At 38.4% G+C, this 16,153-nt stretch overlaps 1 protein-coding gene across 3 annotated transcripts in view; it reads right to left on the reverse strand.

Moving 5' to 3' along the window:
• Window positions 1-15,539, reverse strand: part of HDAC8 (histone deacetylase 8) — a 178,548-nt gene extending 163,009 nt beyond the window's left edge. Inside the window, exons 1-4 of one of the 3 annotated variants that reach the window (XM_032474366.1) lie at window positions 14,687-15,536; window positions 14,068-14,120; window positions 10,569-10,699; window positions 7,736-7,877 (exon numbers count right to left, since the gene is read on the reverse strand). In XM_032474366.1, coding sequence (XP_032330257.1) covers window positions 7,736-7,877; window positions 10,569-10,699; window positions 14,068-14,120; window positions 14,687-14,911 — 551 coding nt within the window. In that variant the 5' untranslated portion in view covers window positions 14,912-15,536. Of the gene's footprint in view, window positions 1-7,735; window positions 7,878-10,568; window positions 10,700-14,067; window positions 14,121-14,686 lie in introns of all 3 variants that reach the window. The other 2 variants (XM_032474364.1, XM_032474365.1) reach the window with 2 other exon arrangements.
• Window positions 15,540-16,153: the final 614 nt, after the last annotated feature.

Raw genomic sequence — 16,153 nt, forward strand, 5'->3', positions numbered from 1 at the left:
CTAAGTGATCCCTTCTTGAAATTTTAATATTGCAGATGTACTGTATGTCTGTTTATGTACTGTGGCCTTTTAGAAAACCATAAACCATGTGACATCTAAGCCCCCAACCCAGCCCCTGGCAAGAATCAATTTTTGCTCCCTTGGGGACAATATTATCCCTATTTGAGAATACATGCTCTGCAGCGCCAGACACTGATCTCCAAACCTTTGGATTTCTTGAGATCTTCTTGAGGCTCACCTTTGGTTTCTGCGATAAGTCTTTTCTGATTCTCCTTATATCTGTCATAGAGACCATTCCTTCTCAAGACTCAGCTTTGCAGGCCTTTCTTCGCCCGCCTGCCCTATAAACACTGGCATTCCACGAGGCTCATTATTTGATTTTCTTACCCCCTATATTATTTGACATACGCTTTCCAGGTTATTTTTATCTATTTCCTTAGTTTTAATTACCACCTATCATCCTGTTGACTCCCAAATCTGCATCTTCAGTGAAGATGATTCTCCTGAACTCCAGCCCCTTGCTAGTCTAAGTATGGTCCACAAACTGGCAGCATTTAGTATCACCTGGGAGTTTGTTAGGGATGCCGGTTCTCAGTTCCACCCCAGACCTCCTGAAGCAGAATCTGCATTTTAATGAGATCCCCGGGTATTTCATACACAGATTGGTTAAGAAGTCCTGGGCTAGACCTTCTCAGCTCTAATAGGCACTTTTTTTTTAAATGGAGGTACAGGGGATTGAACCCAAGACCTTGTGCATGCTAAACATGTGCTCTCACTGAGCTATACCCTCCCCCACCAAAAGACATCTTTAGTCAGATGTCCCACAGACACATCAGTTCTTATCTCATACTCTTCTTGGTTAACAGTAACACAATTTATTTAGTCATCGACATAAGAAATCTAGATCATTCCTTCTTTATTGTTTATATCAAATTGGTTACCATTCCTATCTATTCCAGCTACTAAATGGCTCTTGAATTTACTCCCTCTTCTGTGCTCATCACCACAGCTTCCACTTCCTTTTGGGTTCATCATTATTGTAGTAAGGTCTTAACAGGTTTCTTTATCAACATTCCCTCCCCTTCCCCAGATTTATCTACTCACTATTGCCAGAATCATATTCCTAAAATGCAAATCTGATCATGTTACCACCTCTTAGCTAAAAATTCCTTCAATGATCCTTACTGTTTAGAACCAAGGTTCTTAACCAGGGATCCACACATGTGCTTTAGGAGATCCTTGTACTTTCTGAAATTACAAGGAAAAATTTGTGTATGTACCTTTCTCTAGGGACAGTGTTATAGAGCTTTCATCAGATTTTCAGAGGGTCCATGACCAAAATAGATGAAGAATGACTGACCTGAAGGATCAAGTCCAAGCTATTCAGCTTGGCCTACAAGGACCCTTCATTCCTCTCCCACCTGACCTCCAGCCACTTGCCTATAGAAGCCCTTGGTTTCAGCTTTAATTATAGACTTGGAAGTGCCCTCAGCTTTCACACCTCTGTGCCTCTGCACACGCTGTTCCTGGAATAACCCCAAGGTTACAGACACAACTAGTAAGTGGTGCGGTCTGGATTTGCACCTAGGTCTGACTTCAAATTCCACAGTCATTCCACTCTACAGTGGCTTGATATTTTGCATTATGACCCAGTACACACAAATACATCCAACATACACTAGAACAAGCTTCATGAGATCCACCTTGATAGGAAAAAAATGCTGCTTGCATTTGGATATAATGTTCCATTAATGAATTGAAAAACACTGCACTAGCCTGTTGCTGATACAAAGAGTTCTCATTGCAGAGAATTTATTAGTCCTAGCAGTACCAAAGTTTTGAGGTTTCCTAGGGATACAAAAGCTGTCATGAGAGGAAAGCATTTGCTTATATCAGTTCCCATTCAAACAACCTACTCCTTTAAACACTAGCACCTGTCTCCATGCAGCTGTTCAATCATTTTGTCTCTCACGGATTGTCAGATATATCAACAAGCAATTCCACACAAATCTATCACAAAGTGAAATTACAAATCTTATAAAAAGACACAGGCTATCATGAGGTCAACACACAAAACTGACAAGGATCTGATAGACCAGTTTACAACTGAAGAGGAGAAAAAGAAATAAGGATGATTTTAAAAGTGGTTCCAAAGAGAATGATTTGAATACCAAATGACTAAGGAGAAGCTCTCAGGAAAACTGATGAAGCCCTTGAATATTTTGGCAAAGTCAACCCTCTCAATGATCAAGCTGCAAAAGTCTCACAGAAGTGAAATGTACCATCCTGAAATATCATGCCATTTTGTTAGAAAAACTAGGCCCCAAACAAAATCAATCTCTGACACATTCTTTGTTTGTTGTAAGAATTACTTTGCACTCAATTTTATTAAAAGAGACAAAATAAACATATTTTAATAGATTTTAGTCATTCAAGTTAGCGTACTAATTAATCAAATCTTGCCCTCTCCCCTATTTACTCTAAAATTTTAGTCCTCCCTTTAAGTGGATTCACTAAGCAGCTTTTTGCCTGGTACCAACTGCCCTTGAATAAGAACCTCCTGTATACCTCTTTGTTTCCTCATCATCTGGCATACAGCAGGAGTTTAATAGTTTGTTAAATAAGGCAATAGCCTTCTCCTTGGCCCCTAGTCTCAGTTCCCTCAGATCCAATCAGCACATTGCTACCCTCTCTAAAATTCTTTGGTAAATCCCTACTGGCCCCAGAAAAAAAAGCCGACATGGCTTACAAAATCTTTATAATCTGTTTTTGCTTTATTTTCTCTCCCATTTTGGCCCCATTTAACTTCTTGTAGTTCTCCAAATGCCCCATACTTTGCTGCTGCCATGCTTTTATCATTCCCTCTGCTTGGAATTCTCCAGCCCCATCAGTGGGAAGGCAAACTCCTTCCTTCTATACAGCCCCCTACCTTGTGCGTAACTCCTGCACACACCGACCATATTATGCCTGTGTTGTAAATGCTTCCCACCTTATTCCAAGCAGTTTTTACTATAAAAAGTTTTACTGATAAAAGTAATATAATCACATTAGAGAAAATACAGGACAATACATGAAACAGAAAAAAGGTGCATGTATGTGTGTATACACATATATATACAGTATGTACATCTCAAATATCATCATCCTCACAAAGTTACTGGCATCATTTCCTTGTATTTCCTTCTAAAATTGTTTTTCATATGCATATATTTTTACATGGCTCTAATCAGAGTGAATGTATGATGTTGTAGCTACCTGCCCTTTAAAAGCAAAGCCAACATTATATGATATGCATTTTTTCTTGTTTATGCAGTCATCTTAACCACCATTTTTTTCTAAAGGTGTTTTTGTTTTGTTTTGTTTTTTTGTTAATGGGTACTGGGGATTGAACCCAGGACCTCGTGCATGCTAGGCATGCACACTATCACTGAGCTATGCCCTCCCCACCACCACTGTTTTTAATAGTTACTTAACGATGCATCAAAGGGATATGTTGCAGTATACAACCTAACTGTTCTGCTGTTGCTAGATATTTAAGTCTCCCTTCCTCCCTTTTTTTGGGATATTATAAGAGAGAAATTACCATTTTCATATAAACAGCTTTTTCATATTTTGGACTGGATTAGTTCCTTAGAATAGATTACCAAGAGCAATAGTTGTTAGGAATTAAGATCTTTCTTCTTTCAGTTCAAATTTTGTGGGAGGAAACTGTATACATGTATATATAATGTTTCAATTTCTCTTCCTCTAATTATTAGTGATGCTAAATATTTTTTCATGTTTGTTTATCATTTGTTTCCTCTTTAGTGACTTGTCTGCTCATGTCTTTTGCCCATTTGTCTGAACATTAGTGTTTTAAAAAATAAATTAGAATAGTTAAAGATTTTAAACCTTTGTTAATATTTGCTGTAACTTTTTTTGTTGGCCTCTTTATTTTGGTAAAAATTCAGCTGCAAAAGTAAAAAAAAAACCAAAAAACCTCATTACAGACATCTTGAAAACTAAAGAAACACTTTTTAAAAAATCATTAATTCTGCTACCCTAACATAACCCCTACTACCATTCCCACTAATTTTTTAAGAATTATGCATGTGTTTTACAAAGTTGTAACTGCAGTGTGCATACAATTTTAAAACCTGTTTTATTATTAATCCATAAGTATTTTTATGAAATGCTGCGTAGTCTTCTAGTCATCATTTAAAATAATTGCATAATTTTCCATGGAATGGATTCACCATTTCCTTATTGCTAGACATTCAAGTTATTTCTAATTTTTTGTTGTTGTTTTATAAATAACACTGATAAATACCTTCAAGCAAATAGGTTTTTTCCCCATATTTTGAATTGTTTCCTTAGGAAACATTCTTAGGAGTAGGATTACTAGATAAAAGGGCATTAATACATGCTGGCTACCAAACTGTTTTCTTAAGGGGTTAAGCCAAACCACACTATTACTAGCAAACCGAGTACCATTTTTTTCCAATTCTGTTAAATATAAGCTTAAAACAAGGCTACCTAGTTGTTTTAATTTGCATTTCTTTGATTAGTAGTGATGAACACTGTCCCATGTTTTACAGTTGTACTTAAAACTCCTTTGTAAATTGTCTATTCATGTTCTTTGCCCATATTTCTTCTTATACATCATATTGTATGAATGCCTTAGAGAATGTAAATCTGTCACATTTAGTCACATGTATGTCAAATAGGCCTTTTCAGTCTGTGTTTAGATTTTATTTTTGAAATTGTCACAAAACTTTTAAGTTACTTTTAAAATTTTATATAGTTAATATGTTGTTCCTTTCCTTTGTGAGGTTTTTTCTATTCCTTCCTAAGCTTAGAAAACTAGTCCACTTTAGAAGCCTGATAAATATTCATTCATTCTAGTTTTTTTTCCAAATTTGCTTTTTTAAATTTAACTCTTTAATCTAGCTACCACTTATTTTAGTTTATTACAGGAGACGAGGGTATAAATGCTACAAGCTGTCACAACATCATTTACTGAACAATACTTTCCATTTACTTGCAACACATCCTTTATAATATATTGAATTCTTATATGTAACAGTCTCTTTTGGGAGTGTACTGTAACATCATCTGTTTAATCTACCAGTGGTACCAGTGTTTTCATTACTCTAGCTTTATATGTTTAATATCTAATAACGTTAGTCTCTCATTACTCTTCTTTGCAGAATTTTCTTTGAAAGTCACTTCTTTAGCTTTCAAATACAATTATTTGCTGTCTTACCTCTAAGAGCTGAATTTCCTGAGGGCAGAATTGGTTTACTTCCTTAGAAGAGATTGCTAAGAATAACATTACTGGTTCAATAGGCACCAATGTTTTCCCCACTCTTAAGATTTATTACCAAAGTTTTCAAAAAGAGTGTGCCAGCAGCTGGATATTTTGAAATGAAGATTTTTTTTCCTCAAAATGAGGAGGGAGAAAATGTACCATGCTTCAATTTCTGTATCTTTGCTTATTAGTGATGATACACATATGTTTGACACCATGTAGGTGCATAATCAGTGCATGTTGAATGAATAAATGGCATGGATGAATCTGTACATGCATTTGGGGATGGGGAAGTTTAAACAAATATTGCGGTTAGAATAGATAAATGCTAGCTAGAATGCCTGGTGTCCATCTGCAGAGAGGTCCTAGAGGCACCAAGAACCCCTGAAATTTGGATCTGAATTGGGACAATCCCTAGAGACTTGGTAATTCATATTCACCACAGGCATGTCTGTTTCCAAGTGGGATCAGCTGAAAGCTGTCTGGAACAGTTAAGACAGATGGGCATGTGGGTATGCCCACACCTACATGCTGCCCAGAAGCAGCCATAATTGACTAGGAATAGAGTGTACTTCCTTTGGCAGCAAAACAGTGATTAGAAGTGACAGGTACCTGGGTAGTCCACTGGAAGCTTACCAGGCCCTAGCAGGCCTAAAGCAGTGAATTCAAATGCATAAGAGCCTCCTGTGCCACATGCAGAAACTAGATCTGACTTATAGGACCAGGCATTTCCCATAAAACCACACTACTTTTTTTAGGGGGGAGGTAATTAACTTTATTTATTTATTCTTGGGGAAGGTACTGGGGATTGAACCCAGGACCTCATGCATGCTAAGCACATGCTCTACCATTGAGTTGTACCCCTCCCCACAAAACCAGACTACTTTTCTTCTCAATTTGCTAAGCATGAGAAGGCATACAAGTCCTTGGTTCAGAAAATCTTGGTTTTATCTCTTTTATCTGTAGCTTGAAGGAAATAGGGTCATTTTTTTCTCCTAGAGATCACTGTCTTCATTTTGATTTTTTTTAACTGAAGTATAGTCAGTTTACAATGTTGTGTTAACTTCTGGTGTACAGCATAGTGATTCAGTTATATTTATATATATTCCTTTTCATATTCATTTTCATTATAGGCTATTATAAGGTATTGAATATAGTTCCCTGTGCTAGACAGTAGGACCTTGTTCTTTATCTCTTTTACATATAGTAGCTAGTATCTGCATAGATTTAGAATTTTTTAATAGAGCAAAAACTAACAAAAGACAGGTTGTTTCTCTGTGTTTTTAAGACCACATAATACTCATTAATAAACACTGGTTCTCTTTGGTCCATCACCTCAGTAGTAAATTCTAGTAGTAAACTTACTCAAAGACTTCCTTGGTCATGAAATCTGTCGATTGGATGAAAAGAATTCCATGTTATCATCTTAACCTGCATACACTGAAATTGTGCTCAAGGTTTTATTTGGAAAAATAAGGTGCTGCTATCTCTAGACTCAAGACCACTGCAGTATCAAGGTCATGGCAGATAGTATGAACAACTGGCATATTTCACTGAAACAGCACATTGGTAAATTCAGTTTTTAAAATCTCCTCCAACATGTATTAAGTACTACAGATATATTATACAAGATACAAAATGCTGAACAAGGCCCAGCAGTCCTTGTCAGACACAGAGTACTGCTGTTTGAAATGTTAACATGAAACTCCAAAAGGACTTTCCCTGTAACTCCAAGTAGCACCCAACATATATTTTACAAGCCCTTTCTCCTTAGAGTAACACCTAACCCTTGGTTGCCACTTTGCTTAGAGATGGCAATAGAAGCCTCCTTTTGATTCTTAAGCCTTTTATTTATATCTATTCTTATCAATTCACCACCTACTCAAGAATCTGTCCCACTCCTTTCAAGAACTAGTTCTAAAATTCACCTCTTCCAAGACTTCCATGGTTAATTTCTCCCTATTGCTAAATCTCTTCAGCTCATATATATATTCAGTTGGTACCAAAACTGATGTTGCTCCCTAATTATCCTAGTTTTGTTAATCTTTCTAGAATGTAAGTTCCTTGAAGACAGGGGAATTTCCAGAAAGCTTAAAAGGAATTTAGAGATTGTCTAAGTATCTAGGTTGATAACTTTTGCCTTGTCCATTTTCCTGATGAAGAAACTAAGACTAAGAGGTTAATCTGTCCAAGTCAGTAAGCCAATGTAGAAAAACTAGGCATAGAGCCCAGGTGTCCTGAGTTCCAATGGTGCACTTTCCACTATATTATGTCATCTTCTTCTCTTTTATTTGTATCTCTTCAGAATGTCTAATAAAGTGCCACACACACACATACACACATGCACACATCTCAATAAATGCCAATAAAATAAACATACATGTTTACATAAATGAGAAACTGACTCAAGGAAAGAGGCAGAAAGCAGAAAGGTCGTTTTCTTACTTCTTTGCATGATGCCACCCTCCGGACCAGTTGATTGCTACTTTGCACACTCCATCAATCAGGCACTGGGCAGCTGTGATTGTAGCCCCTCCTACAGCTGCTGCATAGTCAAATATCCCTTCAGTGGCTGGGCAGTCATAACCTTCAGGTAAACATCAGAAGAGTTTGTTAAAAGATAAATTGGAAAAAGAAGGGTGTGATATTATGATTTATAATAAGAAACATACAGTTAACCACTGAACAGCATACGTTTGAACTGCACAGGCCCACTTATATGTGGATTTTTTTCAATAGTAAATATACTACAGCACTACACCATCAGTGGTCGGTTGAATCTGTGGATGGGGAACTGCAGATACTGAGGGCCAATCACAAATTATCCTAAGAGTTTCAACTGCACAGAGGGTCAGTGCCCCTAACCCATGCTTTGCCAACTGTATGTTTGGTCTTATTCCCAATTTCCAGCACAGAGCTCCTAATATTCTTGGAATTCCTAAATGATGAGTTATAAAGGTGTCTTGGTTATATTAATGAGGTGACTTGTGGACCACACCTAAGGATGGGGGCTTGTTGCCAGTAGAACCAGCCATATGAGGGTTAGAACTATCCCTTAACCTCCTGTGCACAGGAAGAGGAACTGGAGATTGAGTCTGTAAGAAGTTAATAAATAGAAACCTCAATTCAATAGGGCCAAGAGAGCAGAAGGGGGAGCTCTCACGCCCTGAACCGATAGGCAAGTCCAACATGAAGACAGACTCTTCTTTCCTGGCAAGGACTCAGTCAATGAAAATCCATGGACTCTTTTTTTTTTTTTTTTTTTTTTTTTTTTTTTTTTTTTTTTACTAGAGATCTCTCGACTTCCTTTCCCCCCTCTATAAAAGTGTTTTCCTCACCTTGCCATGTGGGGACTTGCACATGGCTTGCCATGATCACAGATCCCAAATTGCAATTCTGTGCTCATACCGAATAAACCCATTTTTCCTGGAGAAATATCTGACAGTCTATTTGTTTTAGGCCATCAAGTTTAATTGCCAACTGGCCAATGACTTAATCAATCATGCCTATGTAATGAAGCTGCCACAAAAACCCTAAAGTAGAGGGTTTGGAGAGCTTCTGGGTTGGTGAAAATGTAGAGATTTGGGGAGAGTGGCATACCTGGAAAGGACGTGGAAGCTCCATGCCCTTTCCCCATACCTGGCCTTATGCATCTCTTCCATCTGGCTGTTCTGGAGTTATATCCTTTGATGATTAATTGGCAATCTAGTGAGTATATGGATTTCCTGGGTTCTGTGAGCTGCTCTAGCAAATTAATCAAATCCAAGGAGGGAGTCATAGGAATTTTCTGATTTACAGTGAGTTGGTCAAAAGTACAGGTAACAGGCTGGACTTGTGACTGGCATCCAGAGTTGGAAAGGATTGTTGGAATCTTCAATTTTCAGCCTATCGGTCTGAGCTTGCAGTTGGCATCTGATATGGAGAGCTGTCTTGTGGGACTGAGCACTTTACCCGTGGAATCTGAGGCTATCTCCAGGTAGACAGTATCAGAACTAAGTTGACTTGTAAGACACTTGGTGTCCCAAGCACTGTTTGGTGGTACAGGGGGAAATTTCTTCCTCTACACATTAGAAGTGGGTCCAGGACCCTATTAAGGAGGAATAAATTGAGGTATTATAACATATCCCACCAAAAAGCTACTGTGCTAACATCAGCTCCAAATGAGAGATAAACATTTTCAATGATGGGGAAGGGATTATTTTAGTGTTAGAGCTAGAAAGGCTAAACCTTCAAGATTTAACTAGTTACACGTTACAGATGGAGAAACTGAGGACTAAGAGGTGATATGTCTTCTCTATGATAATACAGAGCCAGGCCTGGTACCCAGGTCTCTTAATACCCCATTCCCACCCCCCACACTTCCAGTCCAGTGTTCTTCCACTAAATCATGCTGTTTCCTTAGACTATCTTACTGGCCACTTAGGGTTTTTTAAAATGTAGCTATTTAATGACAGAAAAAGTATAAAACTTAGCCAGAACATAAAACTGTACTCAAGTTAAAATATAAGGTCACAGGACAGTTAAATCAGTGTACATACCACCAGATCCAATCTGGGCACGGCTACTGAGGCCTAAGCAACTGAAAAGTTTTCCTCCAACTGATCCATCATTCAGTTTTGCTCAACTCACATGGTTTGCTTGTTAAGGGAGTGTGGTTAAACTAAGAGATTAATATTGTGGGTAACACAGTAGCTCTTAATTTAAGAGTATTAAAGACCATTACACAAGTTATAAAAGATTAACAGCAAGGTCCTACTGTCTAGTACAGGGGACTATATTTAATATCTATTAATAGCCTATAATGAAAAAGGATATGAAAAGGAATAGATAGAGACATAAATGTATAACTGAATCACTATGCTGTGTACCAGAAACTAACACAACATTGTAAACTGACTATACCTCAATTAAAAAAAATTAAAAAGACATAAAAAACAAACTTATGGTTACCAGGGGGAAAGGGGGTGGGGGTGGAAGGACAAATTGGGAGTTTGGGATCTGCAGAAACTAACTACTATATATAAAATAGATAAAGAACAAGGTCCTACTGTATAGCACAGGGAACTATATTCAATATCTTGCAGTAACCTATAATGACAAAGAATATGAAAAGGAATATATATATATATATCTGAATCACCATGCTGTACACCAAAAACTAACATGATATTGTAAACGAATTATACTTAAGTAGAAAATTTTTAAAAAAATGATTAAGTAGTTATACTCTATAGATGGAGGTTGTCTATCTCTCATCATTGCCCAGCAATGACTTTACCTAATCCATATTCTATGGAGTCTGGATGATCATCATCTCCTTCTTGGCTGACCTTCTGGAGATGCTGCAGATAGGCGTCCGTATGGAAAGTGGCCATCTCCTCCATGGAGGCCACTTTGGGCTTAACTATCCTAATAATAACAGGGAACAAAGAGAGGTGAGTGAGTCAGATCCAGAGTATGCCAGAAGCTGGAAGCAGGAAGTAGAAGCCAGTGGTCTAAGCAGAAAATACAACAGCTTCAGGTTCCAGTGGGCTGAAGCAACAGACATGTTCTGTTCCTCCACATCACTACAGTCTTCACCTCCTCACATCTGCATCACTCCATTAAAAAGGGGTGGGGGTGGGGGGACATATTAGGAATTTGAGATAAGTGGTAAGGACCTACTATATAGTACAGGGAACTATATTCAATATCTTGTAAAAACCTATAATGAAAAAGAGTATGGAAAAGAATATATATACATACATGTATAATGACATCACTTTGTTATACACCTGAAAGGTTGTAAATCAACTATACATCAATAGAGAATAAACTTTAAAAATTTGAAATGAAAAATAAAAAGGGGTGAGAGGATAGATATTTCCCTTGAGTTCATAAGTAGGTTAAAAAAAAAGTAAGTAATTACATTTAAGTTAAATAATCAGGTATTGGACAAACTTTACTCTGTGAGTTACAACTTTTATGACAAACCAGTAGGAAGAGGTATTTTCATTTGAATCAGTTCCTAATTGGGTATGCAATCCTTTCAACTATATTTTTACTTTAAATGGGCAGCTATATTGTCATGAATTTTAAATTTGGAGTCAGAGAACTGGGCTCCTGTCCTAACTCTAAACTCATCAGCTCTAAAACCTCAGATAAGTTGGCTGGTCTGTAGTTCAGATTCCTGATCTGTGGAAGTGAGGAGATCTTACAGGACTTATGTGAAGACTAAATGATAACATATATAAAAATGTTCTGTGGACAACTATCATTATTATTAACATTAAAGGATAAAAAAACAGGCAACCAAAAATGTAAAAGTTTCTGAAGTTGGTCCCTCATATCTGCCTCTGAGAGGAAGGAGAGCAGGAAACAGGTTGCAACTGGGCTTCACTCAGAATCTCTCCACTAACTCCTCACAAGATGTGATAAATTGGAGTGACTGAGAGAATACAGGGAGCTAAGCTAATAAGAGGACATGCCACCTCTGACCTCTAGCTGCCTGGTCCTCACATCCTCTTCCTGACTCTGCCACTGCCACTACCACTCTCCAGCCCTCGCCACTCAAAAGGTGGTCTAGCAGCAGCATTACTTGGGAGCATGTCAGAAAGGCAGAACTTCAGCCTCCACTCAGATGTACTCAACCAGAATTTGGATTTTACAGCTATCCCATTCCTGGGCATATATCTGGAGGGAACTCTAATTCAAAACGATACCTGCACCCCAATGTTCACAGCAGGACTACTTATCACAGCCAAGACATGGAAACAACCTAAATGCCCACTGACAGATGAATAGATAAAGAAGATGTGGTATATTTATATGATGGAATATTACTCAGCTATAAGAAAGAATAAAATAATGCCATTTGCAGCAACATGGATGGACCTGGTGATCATCATTCTAAATGAAGTAAGCCAGAAAGAGAAAGACAAATACCATATGATGTCACTTACGTGTGGAATCTAAAAAAAATGACACAAATGAATTTATTTACAAAACAAACAGACTCACAGACATAGAAAACACACTTATGGTTACCTGGGTGGGGGTAGAGGGATAAATTGGGAGTTCAGGATGTGCAGATACTAGCTACTATACATAGAATAGATAAATAACAATGTCCTACTGTATAGCACAGGGAACTATATTCAATATCTTGTAATAGCCTATAAAGAAAAAGAATATGAAAAGGAATATATATATAAAATCTCTATCTATCTATCTATCTATCTATCTATCTATCTATCTATCTATGTATCTATCTATCTATCTATCTATCTATCTATCTATCTATCTATCTATATCTGAATCACTATGCCGTACACCAGAAACTAACACAACATTGTAAACTGACTATACTTAAATTTAAAAAAAGAATTTGGATTTTAACAAGGTGATTCAGGTGCACATTCAAGTTGGAAGAGCAATGACCCAGGTCACAGGGAGGCAGTAGTGGGTTTTTATGTTTGCTGAAAGGAACACGCCCATCAGTTTCTCATGAATTAAAATGGCTACACAGGCTACTATTATCAACAAGCAGGCCAGAAGAATCCTGTGGCTGAGCCTCAAAAATTAAATACCAGGGAGGGGGCGGGGGTGGGAGAAGGATATCGCTCAGTGATAGAGTGCATGCTTAGTGTGCACAGGGTCCTGGGTTCAATCCCTAGTACTTCCATCAAATAAAATAAATCTAATTACCTCCCTCAAAAATTTAAGAAAAAAATTAAATACAGATAGCCGAGATCCAAGAAGCCTTGCTGCTTCTTCAAGAAGACATGTCTACACCTTCAGAGGTGACAACTCGGTCCATTAAAACAAAAATTGTACCATTTCTTGTACCATGTTTCCCAGCCCTAAGAGCTCCCTCTTCTAGTATTCTTCTTTCACTTAACAAATCTTTACTGAAGGCCTCCCTACTTAAAAGCAAGGAAATGAGATAGTTTTACTTTGCCTTGATTTTTGATTTGTTTTAAAGTAATTTTTTGAAATGTTAAGTAACTTTAGTGGAAGGCATGTAGTTGCTATGTTTACCAAACATAACAGCTAAAAAAAATGGCTGAAAAACATTCGTAAAGATGGTACTCAGTAAATGATTTTGTTAATAATAAGGATAGAGTTCGAAAGCCTATTATACTACCTTTTGGGAGAGAAACATATCATACTAGTCAACACAGACACTCACCTATTTGGCCAGAAAATGTTGCAAATAATCCTACAAGCGTCAGGGTTATAATGTTCACACTTACAATGACAAACAGCAAGTTCATTTCTTTTTTAAAAAGAATCACTTAGCTCTGTGCTGAGTTCTGACCTTACAGGAGTTCTGCTTTGGTCTTGACTCCTTTCCAGACTCACTCGTTAAAGTTTAGTGGTGGTGATGGTGTGTCTAAAAGTCTTAAGTTGAACTCACACACTCAGATCAGGTTTAGGGGGGAAAAAAACCCAAACCAGAAAACCTACCAGCTGAACATCTGTTTTTCTATCAGATAGATTTTAGTACCTAAATGTAGTCACCCCCAAATCGCTACAAAACACCTATCCCTAGGATACTGTTCCTCTGCACAATAAAGTCCTATTTCTGATGGATCTGAACTGCTTCGTGCACTTTTTTTTTTTTAAGTTTTCTTAATTCAAGAGATTTTACTAGGTTACAGGCAGATTATGGACACTGTGAATCACACACACACCAAAAAAACCAAAAACCATTCTCTCCCTAATTAGCCCCACTGTGAAGCAGGAAGTTAAGCTATGAACACCTAGGTTCAGGACTCTGTTCAAGCACAACTTACCTCATTTGCTTATGCAGTGCATATGCTTCAATCAAGGAATGTACCATACTGGCCTAAAAACATCCGTCAAAAAAAAAAAAAAAAAAAAAAAGAAAGAAAGAAAGAAAAGAAAAAAGAAAAAGAAAAAGAAAGGCAGAAGAGTCTCTTAAATGTTTAATTCAGATAAATCCCATCGACTTCATTATCCTGAAGAAAGAAAGTAACTTCTAACTCCCCTCCCTTTCTTTTTCTTAACAGTTACAAAGCACTTTAGACAATACAGATACAAAGTATCTAGATCGCTAAGGCGAAAGCTATCGGGCCTTATGGAGGTGATGGAACACTTTTCTCCTGCAGCTTCTTCCCCACTTCAGGGATCCCTGGCGGTAAAGTCACCATCCCCTCCGCGCCATCCCCTCCCCCGCACCTCCACCCCACCCCCACCTGTCCGTTGGACGCCCTGCTGCGCTCTCAGAAACTCTAAGGGAACACTACTTCCTCCATCACCTGGTACAGCCGCCCAAATTTCTGCTGGAGATTTCCCCCAGCCCAATAACCTCTCCGCACCCTAATGCCCTCCCGCCCACCGGCCCCCACCCCACCCCCCAAACCCACGGTCTTTCATCCAAATCTCTCTTACCCGTTTGGGGACTTTGGCCAGAGAGTCGCACATGCTAACATACTCGGGACTGTAAATGTAAACCGGGGGTAGTGACGGCCCACTGTCTGCCGGTTCCTCTGGCTCCTTCATCTTCCACTTACAGCCGTTCCGAAGCCACCGTCCGGATCCGGCTTTTTTCGGACTCAGCCCGGGCGCGGGTTCCTGCTCCTCTGATCGGCCGCAGTGGTGCTCCCTGGTCAACATTCCTTCCTATTCTCAAGATCGCCAGTGTCACTGTCCCAGCTCCCCATCCAGTTGAAGGAATGCATGGGCCTTCTCAGGCCAGAATCCCTTAATTTAGTGACCACAGTTCAAAACTGGGAGGTCGGCAGATATAAAAGCCCAAATAGCTGCCAATTAGGATCGATATTTTATGGCACAAATAAGCACGGTCAGAACTAACCATCCTTGTTGCCCTACGGGGCCATTTGAAATGAGGTCAGACCAGCTTCAGAGCATGCTGGGAGATGTAGTTTCAAGTGATTTGAGAGGCGGAAGAGCCTGAGCTAATTACTAAAATAGCCGAGAATTCGAATTTTAGCGCTAAAAAAAGAAAAAAGAAAAAAGAAAAAAAACAGCCTCAACTCTTTATGAATTGTCTCAATCTACAAATACACCCATATAAATATTTAAAGACAGACATAATGTGGCCACTAAGAGTCCAGCACCACCCAATCACATCATATGGGCTTTTATTTTTTTGATGGGGGAGCTAATTAGTGGCACAAACGGTTTGAAAAGTTAACAGTAAATTCCGTGCCGCAGCTTAGTCTACTGGTTTCCGTCATTAACTATCCATGTCCATGTAAGAGTTAACAATCGCAATAATTTACTCTGGCAAAGCTGATAGCACTCTCCCAAGAGGTTGGCTGGTGGTACTCTGTAAATTTCTTGGTATATTCCAATCAAGCAATGATGTCAAATTACTCCTTGAAAATTCTTGTGGAATGAGGGTGTAAGCAGATACTTTCAGTGATGTTTGGAAACTACAGCTCCTCTTTCCTCTCTCCTTTTGCTTCTGCAGCTATACAAGGGCTAGGGAAATATTTTAGGTTTCACGTGAGGGTTCAGAATTACCATCAGTATTTCCAGGTTCCTGGGGGCCCCTATGATCTGATGCAAGCCGGCCAATGCCTAAGTCCCCAACTCTCACATCAACTTCAACTGACTAACATCCCTCAGACAATCCAATATCCTTCCTGTCTTTAAAATCTAGCTTAAAAAAAAAACCTCTTTAAACATTTATTGAGTATTGTGATATGCTCAATATATTATCTCATTCAATGGATGTATTATCTCATTTCATCCTTGCAACAGTCCTATAAAGGAGGTTGTAATACACTCATTTTACAGATGCAGTTTAGAGAGAGAAAACTGTTCAAAGTCACACATTTACAAGCAGAAAAGCAGGAATTTAAAACCAGGTCTGCCTGATACTGATGCTTT

This window comes from Camelus ferus, chromosome X, assembly GCF_009834535.1.
Source record: "Camelus ferus isolate YT-003-E chromosome X, BCGSAC_Cfer_1.0, whole genome shotgun sequence".
In the NCBI taxonomy this organism is placed as follows: Eukaryota; Metazoa; Chordata; class Mammalia; order Artiodactyla; family Camelidae; genus Camelus; species Camelus ferus.